This window comes from Entamoeba dispar, genomic scaffold, assembly GCF_000209125.1.
Source record: "Entamoeba dispar SAW760 scf_1105229463249 genomic scaffold, whole genome shotgun sequence".
In the NCBI taxonomy this organism is placed as follows: Eukaryota; Evosea; order Mastigamoebida; family Endamoebidae; genus Entamoeba; species Entamoeba dispar.
The window spans coordinates 1-17,361 of NW_001855598.1; the positions used below are offsets into that span (position 1 = coordinate 1).

The following is a 17,361-nucleotide window of genomic DNA, read 5'->3' on the forward strand; positions in this document are numbered from 1 at the left end:
AATAAATAAATGAATTAATTTTATTTTAATCTGTTCCTGTTTTTTCTCTTACAAAATATTTGTTATTACAAATATATTCACAACCACCTTGTAATGTACATCTCCAGAAACAATCTTGACATACAAGCATAATTGGACATCTATCATTTGATTCTTTAGTTAAAGGATTAGTAATATAAGGATGTTCATTATTAGGAATTAATAAAGTTCCAGAAAGTGTTACATGAGCATTATCTTTAGTAATTCCATCACAAAATGTACCATAACCACTTAATCTTTCAGTACTACATAAGAAACAATATGATGTATTATCTTTAAGTGGTGGAATATATTTTCCATTTCCTGCTTTTCCTATAATTGAATTAGTATCTATTTCATTATATTCTAATGAATAAGCAAATTCTTTTGAAGGAGAGAATAAATTATCTAAACCAGCATTAGTAATATTATAAATAGTATGTGATTTTTCTATAGATGAAAATGGTTTATCAGGATAAGGTTTATTATCAATTTGTAATTGTAAAGATGCTAATAAAGGATTTCTACTACATGTTACTTCATTAGTTGTTCTAGGGAATAAAAACATTAAAGAACTTACATTTGTCATAGCATAAGTAGTATTACATTTTTAACCATTAGTCATTGGTTTTTGTGAAAATGCTTGATAATCAACATATTGAGAAGGAATAATTAATTCTTTTGTTTGATATTTTTCTATTAATTCATTTAATATACTATCTTTAATATTAAATCCATTAATATTTGTTCTACAATATTTTAAACTTCCATCTGTTATCATAAAACTTACTGTTGTATCTTTTCCAACAATAATATTTTGTGATTCACGTAATGCACCAGTAAATGAATGAACATTAAATGAATCACCTATTTGTGTAAATGCATGATATTCTCCATTTCTTTTAATTATATTATATATATCACTTTTAATTACTTCTGTTATATTATCTTTTATTTCATCTGATCCACTATATGAAGATGATGAAATATGTGAAATTTTATTTAATATTGTTTCTTGTTTACATTGACAAATAACAAAATTTTGTTGAATTGCCATTTTAACTTCAAGTGTTAAATTTCCAAATAATGCATTAGGAAACATTTTCATAGCAGCAAATGGTAATAAATCATCTATTGGAATAATTACTTCAAATTCTTTTTCAACTGTATTATCTGGTGATTTAATAAATTCTTCCATTGATATATAACATCCACATATATTATCTTCCATATTATATGCTGTTTCCCATTGTGTATAAATTCCTGGTTTATAATCTAATTCTTCTTGTGCTTTTAACATTCTAATAGCTGCATTTTCATATAATGCTTCTGTTTGTTCACATGATGTTTTCTTATTTCTTGAATATACTCTATATGCATCAAATAAATGTGTTGATGATTTTAATCCTACAAAGAATACAACTGTTTGATTTTTTATACTTTCACATTTATTATCAAATTCTGGATTTGAAATACCTGGTGCTTTTAATTCATTCCAAAATTGTGAACTTGGTTTAATTTTAATATTAACTAATGCTGTAATAGATGATTTATCTATATTTGTAATTTGAATTGATTCATCTGTTAATTTTAATTTTGTATACATTCCTTTTTGTACAGGACATGGTGGATCAGATGAATCAATTGATAAACATTTATTATCATGAACACCTGAATTAGCTTCAAGTATTCCATCTGTATAATTAAAGTATTTAATAAGGTCACCTGTTTCTTCTTGATCTAATGCTTTAATAACGTTATAGTTCATCTTCTTTATTTTGATTTATTAGTTCAATCTTTTATTTCATTATGAAGTTTGGTAATTGGAAAAGATTCAAAGAAGGATTAAAGAAATTAGCAGCTGCATTAGCAGTTGGTGCTAAATTAGGTGGAAATATGATAGAAAAAGCAAAACCATTAATAGATACTGCTGTTGATTTTATTCCAGGTGGAAATATTATTAAAAAGGAACAGAAATAATGAATAAATTAGCAGAACCTACAATTGAAGCATTGAATAGAATAGCATCAGGTGAAAATGTTATTGGTACAACTAAAAGATATTTAAATGAAATTAAAAATGAAATACCAAATGATATTACTAACACAGTAAGTAATATTATCAATCAAATACCTGAAAGAAAATCAATAAAAAGAAAAAGAAAACCATTATTATTTGCTAATAGACTTAATAATGAAGAAGTGAATGATAATATAATAGATGAAGAAGATGAAGTAGATGATTGTCTATAAATAACTAATTAATATCATTTGATTATTATGAGATTTGGGTTCTTAAAGACACTAAAGAATGGACTTAAAAGTGTTGGAAAGAAAATAGCAGGAATAGGAGGTAAATTATATAAAACAACAAGTACAGTAGTATCTAAAATACTACCAATATCAAAAACAATAACATCAATAATACCTGGTGGACAAATGATTGAAATGGTACTTGATAGACTCCCTAAATGGTATGAAACAAATGGAAAAATACTTACAGAAATAAGTGAAGGAAAGAAAATAAAAGATGTTATTAAAGATTATGGAAAAACATTTTATAATGATGTTATTTTAAATAAAAATAATACAAATCATTATAATTTATCATCATTATCTCCTTTTGAACAACAAAAATTAACAAAATAAAGAAAAAGAAGAATCAATTAGACTTAATTGAGCTGTCTTTAAAATTTAATTGTTCTTTTAAATTCACTCAGTGATGATATTTTAAAATCTCGCTCAATAGAAAAGTGAGCACCGTACTTGGATAGGTCAATTATAAGCGGATTACCCGCATAAAGATATTCATATAAGGCGACCATATCCCCATTAAACTTCTCATTGGCTGTTCCAATGATAGCACTCTTAGTGATTCCTTTCATACGGATTAAATAATCCTGGTCGCCATCCTCATTAATGAGAACATCAAGATATGATTTCTTCCCAAGGAAGATTGATTTTATTGACCAAGACGGTTTCCCTTTCACAAGAGGGAAGTCTGAGTGAAATTGACCTAGTTCAGACCCAACTAGGTCTCTATCATACTTTGATACATAAAGCTCTTCAAATCGTGGTAGATCCTTCTTCTTTATATGAATACTATCAGTGTCTTGATAGTAAACATCAATGTCCATATCTTCACATAAATAAATTAATTCGTTCATTATCTCTTGGATATGGAGAGAATAAGAACACCAATAATGTTGGGAACAAAAAAGTCATCTAATTGTTTCTTTACATCAACCATCCAAACGTCTGAGTCATGAATTTGTTCCCCAACAATGACATCTTCTAAGTGGCGTCTCCAAAATGATCATTTTATTTCTTCCTCTGAAGAATTTCTTTTCTTCCTTAATTGGTTTTTGGATGGTTTTTCCATAGGAAGAATTCATTACCAGTTTAAATATAATTTCAGCTGGATCATTTACTTGTTTCATTTCTTTCCTTATTCTATATATTTCTTTTATTTTTTCTTTAAATAATCCAACTTTACTTCCTTTCCAATACACCCCTTGTACCATCTTAAATTTTATTTCTTGATATTTAATTAAATCTTGTAGATAAATTGAATCTACAATCATGGTGGTTTCTTCATTTACATAATGATTTATACCTTTTATCTTTTTAATAATAATAGGCATTTTTCTTTTCTTATTTATTTTTGTTATTACAATGGTTACAATAAAATAAGAAATAAATTTTGTTTCAGAGGGTTCAAATTGTTGTTCATCCATAAGGTGTTCAAGATACCATTCAATTGGATGAAACATTTGATTTGGCGCTCCCATTGGCAAATATAAACGTACAATGGCAGATGGATATAAACTACAAGCGTCAAAATCAACAATTTCATCAGTGATATAATGTTTTTTATTTTCACTGGTCATATTTCTTCCCCCATGTACTGCTTGTTTAATATATTCTCGAACAACCCCTGTATATTCAAATATTGCGTCTTTAACAAAACAATTATTAACAAAAAATGCGTATGCCATTGAACTAAGAGAGGCATAACAGACGCAATCAAGGTGGAGATGAGTTTGAACCATTTGTCGATATTTTAAAAAGCCTTCTCTAAGTACAAGAACATCTCGAAGGCAATAATACTCACAATATTTTCTTGAATTAAAGTGAGTATCATCAATACGACAATTACTTTTAACTAGAAGTTCCTTAAATTTCTTTCTAATACAGAGAGATGAAAGAACCTCACAACGAATATTTCGAACATGTAGTATTTTCTTTGAAAAGTATTTTTAAATTATTCTATATTTATTTTTTCTATCATTTTTTGATTTGAATTTCTTAAAATAAAAATACTATTCTATTTATAGGTTTTTGTTAAAAAAAATAAAATAGATAAAAACAAATGAATTTCTTTTTATATTGTTATTGTTTCTTCTTGATTCTTTTATTTGTATTCTTCAAACTCTTTCTTTGTTTTGTCTTTTCTAGTTCTTTATTTCAAACTTACTCTAAAATTAATGACATTGAAGGTATAATGAATGTTATAGTTATTTCTCATTTTTGTTTGTATTTTTGTTGTTAATAATTTCTTTTATTTTGTGTAAATAAAATTCATGATAGAAGAAGAAGCTTCTAATGTGAGCATGTTGGAAATAAACTCTATGATAGAAGTAGAGCGTATTGAAGAAACTAAAGTAATCAGTTCTTAAAATGAAGAAAATCAAATTGTGGATATATCTATTAATTGACTCTTTTTAGTGAAAATAAAATTCTTGTTAATCATTGATATTAATATTAGTTCAGTGTTTTGCACTTGTTTATCTTTATTTGATTATTTGTAAATATTCATTTAATGATAACGTTGATTGTTTGTTTAATCATTCATGTAATTTATGACCATTTTAATACAATTAATAATATCATTTGAATATTGTGTTTTATTTCAATTTAATACACGTAATACTCATCATTCAATTAAACTTATTTATATTTATTTGATTCGATTCTGATACTATTTGAATAATTATGATAACAACAAATAATTGAGAAATGTAGAATTGAATAAGAATGGTTTAGTCAATATATTTATTGTAGTGATATAAAATTGATCAATTGTCATATATATCATGTTCGTTTTATTCATACTATGAATTCATTATTCACTTATTTTTCAACAAAATCTATTCTAATTATCATCTAGAGTTGATTTCTAACATTAATCATCAAAATGGATGGTAAATGATAGAATAATAAACAATGAATAAAAAGAAAAGAATTTCATAAAAATGAAAGAAAATAAAAAAATAAGAAGAAGAAAAGAAAATCAAAATAGTAAAAATATAATAAAAAGAATTAAAAGAATAATTAATAAAAATAAATTAATTTGAAAATCAACTTATATTATTTCTTCATTATTTAACATTATATTATTGAATAATAAAACACTAAATGTTCAATTTTTTTTAAATGATAAATCAAACTTCTGCATAGATTAATCTCTTGTTAAATATCAAGTACTTCTTGAATGAGATTGGGATATCTTAAATCATATTCAATCTGTACTATCTCACTTCTTTGGGTATATCTTCTTAATTCATTTTTATCAAAACATCCTCTTGTTTCTTCAATTAGACTAGCATATGTAATTTATATCTTTTGTGTATCTGACAATGTCCTAGTTTGTTTATTTATTAAGTTATCTATTTATCTTTCATTAATCAGAAATTCATTAATCTCTTGTATTGTTAGAGGTAAGTATGTCCATTGTCTAGTTTTAATAAAATCATACAACACATCTTCATCACCCTCACTCAATATTTTTTGACCTCCAAATGATTTCTTTGGAATATCTCCTTTCTTCGTTATTGATTATTATTTCCTTATTTCTTTCAAGATAAAGAGATAGACCATTTGCTTCATTATTTATACTTTTAAATAAGTGAGTAACTTTAGAATGAAGAGAAATCACTTGTTCATCTAAGAAAGTATAAGAAATATCATCATTAACTGTATTAAAATATTCATTTTATCTTTAACTAATTTCAGAATCTCAACACTTTTAATTGGAGATGACAATGAATTATATGGATTCATTGAGATTGTATTTTATCATTTCATTCATTTTATTCTTTATTTTGTTATTCAAACCAAAAAATAAACTATTTTTATAAATGGAATAAAATCAAAAATAACATGAATCTAGAGTATCATATTTCAACAAAATGAAGATATGATATCAAATAGAAATAGTAAAAGTTGTTCTGAATGAAGAGTATATTATATCTAAATAATCAGTAGAGTATGATATATATAGACTATGAAAAACGAAACGTGCAAAAAAATTATCACTTTCATTATCATATATCAATTTCACTATCAAATAATCTAAATAAGAAAATAAAAATATATAAAATTAGAAATAGATAAAATGAAAAGAAGATAGAAATAAAATGAACAATAAGGAACATAGATATGAACATAAGATAATACAAAGAAAAAGGCAAAAAATACACAAATTTAAGAAAAAGAAAAAAAGAATAGTAAAATATTTACTATAATATAGAATTTGTTATTTTCAATAAAATGAAAATCTTAAAAAATAAAAAACAAAACAAGAATAAAAATAGAAATTAGAATCATAAAGTTAAAAATAGAAATAAAAATTGTTATTTTTGATAATATAAATATAGAAATAGAATAACAAAAAAATAAAAACAAAATCGAAGGATTTTTTGTTGTAAGAAGAAAATAGAATTGATGTGAACTTATTTCATGTGTCTATGGATAATTAAAACACCAACAGAAAATATATTAAAAGTATTTAGCACTGTTTATACAAGAACATACATGTATATAACTTATACAGATAAGAGTCAATTAGAAGAGGTGAACTATGAAGGAAAATTGATTTATTCTACTAAATATACATTAGTCATTAGATCTAACATGAATGAAGACATAGAAATTGACAAGACCCTTCATGTCTAATCATTTAGGTTTATTAATAATAAAAACAGTACAATGACAAACAAAGACAGTAATAGGATAATAGTATTTTGTAATTCTGATATAAATAATCATGAGAAGAAAGATAGTAAATTTGATAGTAACAGTAATACAAACCATATTCAAATAAATGATAAAGAAATATCTGGTATATCAACAGGAACATTCAATGTTAAAAATCTCAAATTAAATAATTGTACATTTAGTATTAGAACATCTATAGATGATCAATCACTAGGAAATAGTTTAAGGCAAAATATGCATATAGAAGATTGTACTTTTTTCACAAAACAAAAAAATACAGGTATATTTAATAGTGATACGATTAATGAAAATGTAGTTTTATTTAAGAGTAATATATTTATTGAAAGAATTTTCTTAGATAATGGACTGAGTCTTGATATGGTAGAAGGAAAGTTTCTATCAAAGGAGATGTGAGTACATATGATAATATTATTCCTAAATCACAATATGGGTACATTGATATAGTAAAAGGATACAATGACAATCAACTCAAAGGGAAAGAAACACACTACATGATGGCATGTCTCTATTATGACTTAGACTCAGAGAATTACACTCAAGTTGTGTTAGATGACACCAACAAAGGAAGTAATTACAAAAGTAAATTGTACTCAGACAAGGTGTCATATATTCAATGGTTATGTGAATGTCAAACAAGGTGTATTAAAAGAATTATATTAATGGAAAAAGGAAAAAGTAATATTAATCAATTTATAGAAAATAATAAGAGTAAATATGATATTAATGTTATTGAAATTTTTATTGAGAACCAAGGTATTGATTTACTTTTTATTAATTGGATTGGGTAAGACAATACTAACAATGTTTATCATATTATTCTAATACAAATAGTAATAATTTAGATGATTCATATTATACAAATTATACACAAATTGCCTTTATGGGTTATTTGATTTCACATACGATTAACTCAAATAAGTATTTTCAAAAATATTATAATACTTTTATTGATAATGGCTATATTACTAAAAGTTATCTTGATATATTAAAAGATTTATTAAATTCATATAAAACAGAAAATAAGAGTAATTTTTATTTAAAGAGTGGATATATGAAAGGTATTTTAGGTAATTAATATGAATATGATGAAAATAAAGATACAATTGATAATTTAAAGAATCCCCTTACAAGCTATACAAGTTCTGATGCTACTCAACAAATTATATCTAACTTTTATCTTCACTAGTTAATAAATGGAGGTTATGAAAGTATAGATGAAGCCACAAAAATTATACTTAAAGATGGTACTAAAATGACATTTAGTGAATATATTAGAAAAATTAGAAGTATTCTTATAAATACAGTTGTTAATGTAATTATTGAGAATAACATTCAGTATTTCCAATCATGAGATGACATCACAGCAGATCCACAGTACAGTAAGTGCAAAGGCATCATTAGAGGAGATACTCAAAACAAAGGATATTAACGAAATGAAGAGACTCTTGAAAGAATGGCAATATAAATGCATGTATTTATCATACAAGAATGGAGGTGTTACATTCAGTCTTAGTAAATGAGAGGAAACACTATTTATTAATGATCTATTCAATAAGACTACACTCAAGGATTATAGTGATTATACTATTAATGCAATTGATTATAAAATTCAGAGAAAGAAAATAAGGACATTTACATTTTGAATGATGAAGATCAGAATGTTAAGAATGGATGGGTTTACACTGACAAAATCTATAGACTCATGATGAAGTACTTTAATGGAAGTAGAATAGATGATAAACCACCAGAAAGTACAATGAGTAATGAAGAGATGGATAACATTATGACATTAATAAGTACAAGATAACTACAGAAGATGAAGAAAAAGAAGGACTCATGGAGATTATGGATAACAGAAGATGCAATGAACATTATTTACACAAAAGAACAAAAATATGATAGAGAATATGTCAATTATAGTCTTAAAGAATATCAAAAGATAAGAAATGCATTTGAAGAATGGAGAAACTACTATTTCCTAATCCAAGTGAGTACTTCAAAACAACAGAAATTATGATATGGAGACCAATGGAATTAGAAATGAAAAATGTAGAAGAAATTAGTAGTGAAACCTATATATACAATACATCATAGAATATTACTATGCTATAGATGAGATAACCCTCATCATTTTATTTCTCTTAAGATTATTTTTAGAAATGTTACTAAGATGTTAAAGTATCACATTAATTCAATATTATTCAGTTGAAGGATATCAAAGATAGTTTGGTCTACATATAAACCATTTAATTTTCTAATTATATGTGATTCATTGAGTTGAAGAATTTTATTATACATAGCAGCAGAGAGATATTTTCATTAAACATTTTATTTAAGAAGTCTACATTAATAGGAGGACTAAACATTTTAACTAATTGTTTAGAACCTATTAATTTCATTCTTTCTAATTGAATAGTGTATTTATTATGATCGAAGCATTCATCATTGAATTCAAAGACATCTTTTTGATTTTGTTTATCCGTACTAATTCTAGTCTTTAAATCACGTTTAAGTTTTTCTTGATAAGTAGGAATATTAATTTTTGGTTTCTTAGTGTTTGTGTTATTAACACTTTTGAGACTCATATATGAAAAGAGAAAAATAAGAGATTCATAGATTTAAAGAAATAATAAAACATTAATTAGAATCTAATAGTAAAGTATGTGGAAAATTTGTAAATGAGAATTCTTCTATTTGAACATCAGGTTGATTAATATTAGTATTAATATTAACATTATTATTAACATTTAGAGCAACTAGATTATCAATAGTGAAATTAAAAGTATCCATTTGATTGACTTTAGGAAGACCTTTTTCAGAATTCAATAGAGAAGAGTCTTTTAATAAAGCTACTATCCCAGTATCATTACCATAAATTAATAGATTATCAAAGAGTGGATTTTGTAGAACAACAAGATTATTATTATAAGTGAATTGTGTTTTGAGCTGATTAAATATATTGATAGCAGGATTATGAACAAATAGAGTTAAATCATTTTTTGATTTAAGTTCATAAATGAAATTATTTTGTTGAGTATAAAGTCTAAAGTTAAAGTTAATTGAGAGAATTCCTTCAGGATAAGTGTATTTAATAAGAATACCAACATTAGTTAAGAATTGACATAAGTATTTAAAAGTAGAATCCAATGCATATCTATAACCTTTAAGTCTGGTTAAAGAAATTAAATTTGTAGTGAGTTGTTTGTAAATAGATATATTCAAAGGAGTTTTAATATCTCCTTTAAAATAAACAGAACAAACAGGATACATAATATGATTATTATCTTTTTGAGCATTAATATCAGTGAGAACAATTTGAAATTGATATATTTGTTGAATTAAATGATATAAAAAGTAAATGTCAGTATGAATATTTTTTTCAGGGATAGACTTTCTAAGTTGTTCAACGTATTTTTGTTTTGTTGTTTTTTTAAACCATTGGTCAATTTTAGTAGGAATAGTACCCCTATGAGTAGACATTGAATATTTAAAGAGATAAGATCTGAAAAGAAACAAAAATGAGTATTGAGAAAGGAGATATATTTGAAGAAACAGTAAGAAAAGCAGTAGAAGGAAAGAATTTATTTTTATGGGGAAAAACTGGTACAGGAAAGACACTAACAGCTAATGAAGTTTGTAAAAGAGTAGGGCAACCACTTCCCTATAATAAAAGTACAAGTAAATTATGGAGAAATTATAAAAAACAAAAAGTAGTATTACTTGATGATATTGATAAAGATAGTGTTAATTATATTAAAAGTAGTATATTTACATGGGGAGATTATTATAATTTTGAAGCACAAATAAGTAGTAAAGAAGAAGATACTATTGTAATTAATCCAGTTAATTATACATTAATAATTACATCTACATTTAATCCAGAAGAATTATTTGAATTTAAGAATAGTTATGAAATAGAGAAATTTCATAGATTATTTGAAGTAGTTCATACAGATGAAAATTATTTAGACTCTTTAAAATGAATAACATAAATGAATAATTTTTAAGAAATCAATTAGATTTAATTTTTAATTTAATTTAATTATCCTCTAAATATTTTTGGTCATTGACTCTATTAAGAAGATCATTAATAACAAGCTCCGTAAAGAGTCTGTAATGATAAGCAGGATATTTCATAGTTTTTATATTCTTATCATTACTATCTCTAAGTTTATAGAGATCATTTAGTCTAGCATTAAAATATGAAGACTTCTTTCCATCATGAGACCAAAATGGATGTTTAGGAAGAAATACATAGAATGTTTTTATCTTCCCATAGATACTACAGACTAATTTATTTAACTCTTCATAACTAAATACATTATGAAAGAATCCCCCAACACAATGTATAAAGTATAATAATTCAAAAGGGGGGTCATCGAGTTTTTCAACCGATCTGAAGAATATTACTAATGATTCGATTGCAGAGTCATATCTTTTTTGATATATTTTAGTACGAAATGGACTTAGAGCATCTGTAATAACTCTGTTGTCCAAACCAACCAATTTATACATTGTATAAATCAGAGGTTCTATTGTACTAAAGTCCAAATCAAAAGTATTAAAAGTAAACTTTTGAATTGGAATATCCAACATGACTCTTTGTACGTTTTTCGAATTCACGTAATATCCCAGAACGGTGTTGTAGTCTGGTAATCTCTGCAATTGTATATAGAATGGAATATTAAGATAGATCTGAAATAAAGTAGATAAAAATAAAAAAGAATGAAATAAAATAAAGAAGAGAACCTGTCATTCTTAATAAATGAATCAAAAGACACTTCCCTTTCATTATTATTATCAATAACCATAAAAGTGGTATTCTCATTTGTATTTTGACTATTATTAGGAATAGAATAATTAGGGATGACAATGTCATAGTCAGATTTGTGTTTATATGTACAAGTACCACATATGTCATAAACCATGGGACTCTTGTATTCATCATCACTATAAAGAGAGAATAATCTTCTACCAACATAAGTTGATGGAAGTTTAGATGAAGGAGATCTATTAGACATTTGAAGAATGGAAAAATGAGATTAGATTAATAGAGAAGATGAAATAGAGTAGTAGAGTTTACAAGAGTGTCTATGAATAGAATGAATGAATAGAAATGAATAAATTAGATTATCTTGAATGGAATTTACCATCCTTGAATAACACATCATAAGAATAAATCTTATTGATAGTGTCTGTATTGTTATAGTTCCAATCTTTGAACTTGATGATTCCAAAGTGTCTTACAACAACTTTATTACGGAACCAAACAAAGATTCTATAAATATGTTTATCAACATCTCTAGATTTTCTAAAGCATTTAATGCTTATAATTATTTTTGTTTAAGAGGTATCTACAAACATCACGATAATTGTATTTATCAGTGATGATGTAAAATCTGTGTTGGTATTTTGGTATTACTGTATTCATTATGGATGTATGAGAATAAAAAGATCAAGATGCCCCAGTAATCATTGGACATATTTTTTAATTTTTTTTAAGAATTTCAAAGTGTGAAAAGTTATAAAAAATTAGAAAAGGTCAGGGAAGAAAAAAGGAAAAAGGACATGATAGGATAAATTATAGAGAAAATGTATAAAAATACCATATAGAGACGTAATGAAACTCTCTATCCATATTGATAGTCATTTTTGAAAAAGTCCACTTGAGGTGGTCATAACCAGTCATGAATGTTATATAAAACAAAATAAAATAAAGTGTGTGTATTGTGTGTGTTTTATAAAACTATAAATATAATTAAATTTATTATAAATAACTAGAATTGCACCTTTATTCAACTTGTGTGTTCTAAATATATTTTTGTTGTATAAAACAATAGATGATTTATAAATAGAAAAATAGACATAATTGTAATTTATTCATTATGTTATTCAATGTTATTTATACTATTGTTTATTATATTATATTATTTATATACTATTATATTTTATTCTTCATTCTATTTTTATTTATCCAATCAATCAGACAATCAATCATTTAAACAATCATTTTTTTTCTTATTTAGTGATCAATCACTTTCTTATTTAATGAATTTTAAATGAAAAATTAATGAAAAATTAATGAAAAATTAATGAATTTTCTCTTTCTTATTTATTGTTATTCTTCTTTTCTTTTGTTTTTCCTCCTTTTTTGGAAATTTTCCTTATTTCTTGTCTATTATCTATTGCCATTGTCTATTATTTGGGTTGTCCATTATCTATTATTTAAATTATCTTTATATTATATGTTATTTAAATTATTTTACTCTCCTTTATTCTATTTTATTTTAACCAAAAACAATTTCAATTTTAACTCACTTAATAGTCTCCTTCACCTGCTTCTCTAATGTATTCATCTAGAAGTGCTTCCATATCTTTTGGAGATTGTATTTCTCTCCTTATATTTCTTATTTGTGCCTTTACTTTATCATAAATCTTCTTTCTGTGAAGATATTTCTCCATTTCTTGATTTCTTATTTCTTTCCATTGAGACATTTCCATTGGAGCACCATCTTCATCTTCATCATTATTTATCATCCACTCTCCAGCATTCCTTTCATCATCTTCATTCATTAGCATCCAATCCTCAATTTCCCATTCATCTTTCTCCTCTCCTTCTTCTTCTCTTTCTTCTATTACTATTGGTCTTTCTTTCTTTTCTTTCTCTTCTATTACTATTGGTTCTTCAGTAGCAAAATCATCTTCATCGTATGTGTACCACTCCTCCATACTTTGAATATTCTCTGTTGTGTTCATTTTTGTATAACTCCTCTATTACAACTCCATTCCTTTTACTATTTTGAATAATTTCTGAATCACTTACTCTACTTTTTTCTATACGTACTCTTTTTATTTTAATACTTAATTCGGCTGGGATAGAGTATGTTACAAATATAAATATTCTATTAGAAATATCTTCTACTAAAATAAATGTTTTATAATCTTTTCCCATCAAGTATTCCTTATTCTATCATATTTACTATCATCTGGGAGTGTTATTATAAATCTCTTTCCATGTACTTTGTTATTCATGGTTGAATTTTTAAATTCCAGTTCTAATTTTTTTAAAAAGAAATTCTTCATTTATTTCTTTTCTAATTTTATTCTCGTCTCTTTACTTATTATACCAAACATTTGTTCTAATGAATATTCTTTTGGCATTGATACTATTTCATCTTGTCTTCTACCTGATTCATTAAAAACATTAATTAATACTTTTTCAATTTTTAGAATTTCTATTATAATATAATTAGATGAATTAAAAGTTTCATATATTCTCAATCCTCTTCTTTTAATTCGTTCTTTGTAGAATTCATATCCTGTAAAATAGTAACTCCATCCATCTAATCCTGGTTCTCTTCGTTTTGTGCCAAATAAATATGTTTTTGTTTCATCTTCTCTTCTATCAACTTCCATAATATATTTTCTATCAATACTTAGAATTTTCCCACTATATTCTACATATAATTCTTGTGCATTAAATGGATTATTTGGTATATTATCTAAAATTTCTTCTAGTAAGTCTGATGATTTACCTACTGGATCTACTGAAAGAACGGTTACTGGTCTATGTTCTCCTAAATAGATTAATGATTGATCATCTTCTGATTTGATTGGGGAAGAATTCTCTAACATAACAACTCTTGGATATTCCTCTACTTCAACTCTTGGTTGATTTTCTTCACTTATTTCTCTACTTAAATCTATGTCTAATGAGTTAGGACTCATACTCATCTCTTCTATCTATTTTTTTTTCAAGTTTTCTCAAAAACTATTTAATTATTCTATTCTATCATCTTATTATAATTCAATAAATCCTTTCTCAACTTCTTCTGTCTCATCATCACTTTCTTCTTCTTTATCCTCTCTTGAATATTCATTTTCTGAATCAGTAATACTATATTCAATTTCATTCTCATTTTCTAATATATCCTCATCTTCATATTCTTTTTCATCTTCATAACTCTCATCTTCATAGTCTCTCTCTTTCTCATATTTATTCTCATCTTCATACTCATCATCATCAACTCTTTTTCGTTTTGTTGAACCTCTTTGAATTTCTGATTCAATGATTTCTTTCTTTTTTCTCATTAAATACTCCTCATAATCATCTAAAATCTTTCTCTTCTGTCGTTCTGGATTTGGAAGATTAATTTCTTTTTCAGTAGGTAATTGAATATATTTCTGAATATCATAGATATATCCTTGTTTTTCATTTAATTCCTTTTTAATCCATTCGTTAATATTGATTGTATTACATTCTTTTAATTCATTAACTGGAATAATTGTGTCAAATAAATATTTATATTCTCCTTTGACTTCTTTTTGTGTGAATAATGGTCTTTCTTCTTCTATGCATTCTTCTTTCTGTTCTGGATAAATAATGGCATTTCTTTCAATAAATTTCCAAATATCACTAAAATGTCTCTGAAAATTAATATAATCTTCTTTATTGACTATAATAATTGGAATTAATGGAAAGATGTATTCATATCCATATTTAATATCAACACTTGAGATATTTCTATTCATTAATGCTTTTAATTCGGTACTTTTCACTTCACTCCAATTAATATCGTCTAAAATTCTAAATATTTTTCCTGGTTGATTTGACATTTTACTATATTCAAGATTATTTGAATGATAAATGTAATATTTATCTGGAACAATAAACTTTGTAAAAAATACACTTTTTCCTATATATGTACTTCCTACACAAATAAATGTCTTAAATCTATCTACTCCTCTTTTGTATGTATTCTTTAAAAATTCTATAAATGATTTATATAATGGATGTTCTTCATTTGGTAAATATAATTTCTCAGTCTTTGTAATTAATGCTTTTGTTAAATAATTATATCGATTATTTTTCCATGTCATTCTTAATTCATTAATAATATATGTTTCAAGTCCACTTTTTGCCGCTCTATTCTCAAATGTTTCTTGATCCCCTGATTCTAAAATATATTTTCTACTCTCAATTGTTCTTTGAATAAAGTAGAATCCTTTGATAAATTCGGCCTTTTCCATCATTAAAATTTTTATAACTTCTTTTTGTGTTTCTATGGATTCATTTATATATTGAAACTTTTCACATTCAGGAATTCTTTTTCCATAACTGATTATTATTGGAACACTTAGATAATGGAGAGAGATTATATAATTCTCGGTGTACTTGTCTACATAATTCTTGATTATCTCAAGACTATTTTCTCTACAAGTCTCTTCATCAGAATTCTCCATAGATTCAGAAATTATTGTACATTGTTTATTTGGATCATCGACAATATACTTAAGGACACTCCACATGATTAATTTGATTTAATTATTCAATTCCTTCTTTTCAAGTTCATCTTATTTTCATTTAATAATGCGTCTACTGAAACACAATATTCGTAAACAAAAACAAAATACTAATAGTTGCAGTAATAGTACTTCTACTACTTCTACTTCTATTAATACTACTACTACTACTAATAATAATAATAATTGTAATAATAATAATAATAGTCATAACACTTCTTCTATTCAATCTATTAAACAATCTAAGCCTAGAAAGGTTTCTGATGAAATTAATAAGAAATATTCATCTCTCTTGAAGAAATTATGGGAAAATGAAAAATTACTTGATAAGTATAATCTAAGTGAAGAAGTAAAGACACTTCTTAATACTCGAATGCATTTATGGTTAGAGTATTATACAATTAATCAAGCTATGAGTTCTAATCATGACTCTGACTCAAACTCTAATTCTAATACAAATATCTTTGAATATATTGATAGCTTTTCAGAAATAACTAGTTTTTATAATTGATCTAATATTTTAATTTATGTTTAGCTTTTCGAATAAAGAAAAAGAGAAAATTGAACAAATAGGTGATTTAATCACACAAAAAACAGACAAAACAGACAAAACAGATGAAATTATTACTAGTACAATAACAAAAGTTATTAAATTTAATGACACTCAATTGACTAACTATTATAGAATCGATTTAATGGACTTTATTGAACCTACTTATGGAAATTTAAGACCTACAAGTCTTAAAATTAATCTTACTAATTATGACGACAAGATCTCAACAATCACATTCTCATATATTCATACTCCTCTTATTAATGAATTAATTAATCATATTAATCAATCTACACTCTCAGTTAATAATCAATTTAATAAATCATTCTCTTATACTGTTCAATCCCCTTATTTAACTTATTATCAATTAGATTCTCAAATGAATTTAACTGATAGCGACATCTCTCAATTAACTAATGTTAATCTGATTAAAGAATGATTATTAACTGTATCTTTCTGTTAAATTAT

General features: G+C 25.1%; 11 protein-coding genes across 11 annotated transcripts, besides 24 other annotated features; 3 read left to right on the forward strand and 8 right to left on the reverse strand.

Annotated features, from left to right (window-relative positions):
- Positions 1 to 30: a sequence feature (AT_rich).
- Positions 26 to 586, reverse strand: EDI_249790 (uncharacterized protein; the record flags this gene model as incomplete). The annotated part of the gene is made up of 1 exon (XM_001740833.1): positions 26 to 586. One exon carries the CDS (start codon positions 584 to 586, stop codon positions 26 to 28), a length of 561 nt encoding a protein of 186 aa, XP_001740885.1.
- A 42-nt stretch (positions 587 to 628) lies between these two features.
- Positions 629 to 1,786, reverse strand: EDI_249800 (uncharacterized protein; the record flags this gene model as incomplete). Its single annotated transcript, XM_001740834.1, has 1 exon — positions 629 to 1,786. The coding sequence occupies one exon, from the start codon at positions 1,784 to 1,786 to the stop codon at positions 629 to 631; it is 1,158 nt and encodes a 385-aa protein (XP_001740886.1).
- Positions 919 to 939: a sequence feature (AT_rich).
- A 511-nt stretch (positions 1,787 to 2,297) lies between the features above and the next one.
- Positions 2,298 to 2,666, forward strand: EDI_249810 (uncharacterized protein; the record flags this gene model as incomplete). The annotated part of the gene is made up of 1 exon (XM_001740835.1): positions 2,298 to 2,666. One exon carries the CDS (start codon positions 2,298 to 2,300, stop codon positions 2,664 to 2,666), a length of 369 nt encoding a protein of 122 aa, XP_001740887.1.
- Positions 2,587 to 2,625: a sequence feature (AT_rich).
- Positions 2,667 to 2,704: 38 nt separating the features above from the next.
- Positions 2,705 to 3,184, reverse strand: EDI_249820 (uncharacterized protein; the record flags this gene model as incomplete). Its single annotated transcript, XM_001740836.1, has 1 exon — positions 2,705 to 3,184. The coding sequence occupies one exon, from the start codon at positions 3,182 to 3,184 to the stop codon at positions 2,705 to 2,707; it is 480 nt and encodes a 159-aa protein (XP_001740888.1).
- Positions 3,185 to 3,280: 96 nt separating this feature from the next.
- Positions 3,281 to 4,251, reverse strand: EDI_249830 (uncharacterized protein; the record flags this gene model as incomplete). The annotated part of the gene is made up of 2 exons (XM_001740837.1): positions 3,281 to 4,192; positions 4,234 to 4,251. 2 exons carry the CDS (start codon positions 4,249 to 4,251, stop codon positions 3,281 to 3,283), a joined length of 930 nt encoding a protein of 309 aa, XP_001740889.1.
- Positions 4,252 to 4,271: 20 nt separating this feature from the next.
- Positions 4,272 to 4,408: a sequence feature (AT_rich).
- Positions 4,409 to 4,604: 196 nt separating this feature from the next.
- Positions 4,605 to 4,730: a repeat region.
- A 498-nt stretch (positions 4,731 to 5,228) lies between these two features.
- Positions 5,229 to 5,369: a microsatellite.
- A 1,003-nt stretch (positions 5,370 to 6,372) lies between these two features.
- Positions 6,373 to 6,532: a microsatellite.
- A 49-nt stretch (positions 6,533 to 6,581) lies between these two features.
- Positions 6,582 to 6,650: a microsatellite.
- A 2-nt stretch (positions 6,651 to 6,652) lies between these two features.
- Positions 6,653 to 6,701: a sequence feature (AT_rich).
- Positions 6,702 to 9,295: 2,594 nt separating this feature from the next.
- EDI_249860 (uncharacterized protein) lies at positions 9,296 to 9,622 on the reverse strand (the record flags this gene model as incomplete). The annotated part of the gene is made up of 1 exon (XM_001740838.1): positions 9,296 to 9,622. The coding sequence occupies one exon, from the start codon at positions 9,620 to 9,622 to the stop codon at positions 9,296 to 9,298; it is 327 nt and encodes a 108-aa protein (XP_001740890.1).
- Positions 9,623 to 9,674: 52 nt separating this feature from the next.
- Positions 9,675 to 10,307, reverse strand: EDI_249870 (uncharacterized protein; the record flags this gene model as incomplete). The annotated part of the gene is made up of 1 exon (XM_001740839.1): positions 9,675 to 10,307. The coding sequence occupies one exon, from the start codon at positions 10,305 to 10,307 to the stop codon at positions 9,675 to 9,677; it is 633 nt and encodes a 210-aa protein (XP_001740891.1).
- Positions 9,747 to 9,781: a sequence feature (AT_rich).
- A 248-nt stretch (positions 10,308 to 10,555) lies between the features above and the next one.
- Positions 10,556 to 11,020, forward strand: EDI_249880 (uncharacterized protein; the record flags this gene model as incomplete). Its single annotated transcript, XM_001740840.1, has 1 exon — positions 10,556 to 11,020. The coding sequence occupies one exon, from the start codon at positions 10,556 to 10,558 to the stop codon at positions 11,018 to 11,020; it is 465 nt and encodes a 154-aa protein (XP_001740892.1).
- Positions 11,011 to 11,083: a sequence feature (AT_rich).
- Positions 11,084 to 11,735: 652 nt separating this feature from the next.
- Positions 11,736 to 11,777: a microsatellite.
- A 741-nt stretch (positions 11,778 to 12,518) lies between these two features.
- Positions 12,519 to 12,539: a sequence feature (AT_rich).
- A 234-nt stretch (positions 12,540 to 12,773) lies between these two features.
- Positions 12,774 to 12,814: a sequence feature (AT_rich).
- Positions 12,815 to 12,919: 105 nt separating this feature from the next.
- Positions 12,920 to 12,990: a microsatellite.
- A 13-nt stretch (positions 12,991 to 13,003) lies between these two features.
- Positions 13,004 to 13,136: a microsatellite.
- Positions 13,135 to 13,190: a microsatellite.
- Positions 13,191 to 13,256: 66 nt separating this feature from the next.
- Positions 13,257 to 13,294: a sequence feature (AT_rich).
- Positions 13,295 to 13,327: a microsatellite.
- Positions 13,328 to 13,355: 28 nt separating this feature from the next.
- On the reverse strand, positions 13,356 to 13,766 carry EDI_249890 (uncharacterized protein; the record flags this gene model as incomplete). Its single annotated transcript, XM_001740841.1, has 1 exon — positions 13,356 to 13,766. The coding sequence occupies one exon, from the start codon at positions 13,764 to 13,766 to the stop codon at positions 13,356 to 13,358; it is 411 nt and encodes a 136-aa protein (XP_001740893.1).
- Positions 13,635 to 13,707: a microsatellite.
- Positions 13,767 to 14,231: 465 nt separating the features above from the next.
- Positions 14,232 to 14,289: a sequence feature (AT_rich).
- Positions 14,290 to 14,837: 548 nt separating this feature from the next.
- Positions 14,838 to 16,067, reverse strand: EDI_249900 (uncharacterized protein; the record flags this gene model as incomplete). The annotated part of the gene is made up of 1 exon (XM_001740842.1): positions 14,838 to 16,067. The coding sequence occupies one exon, from the start codon at positions 16,065 to 16,067 to the stop codon at positions 14,838 to 14,840; it is 1,230 nt and encodes a 409-aa protein (XP_001740894.1).
- Positions 14,967 to 15,063: a microsatellite.
- A 340-nt stretch (positions 16,068 to 16,407) lies between the features above and the next one.
- EDI_249910 (uncharacterized protein) lies at positions 16,408 to 16,851 on the forward strand (the record flags this gene model as incomplete). Its single annotated transcript, XM_001740843.1, has 1 exon — positions 16,408 to 16,851. One exon carries the CDS (start codon positions 16,408 to 16,410, stop codon positions 16,849 to 16,851), a length of 444 nt encoding a protein of 147 aa, XP_001740895.1.
- Positions 16,470 to 16,513: a microsatellite.
- Positions 16,512 to 16,553: a microsatellite.
- Positions 16,852 to 17,361: the final 510 nt, after the last annotated feature.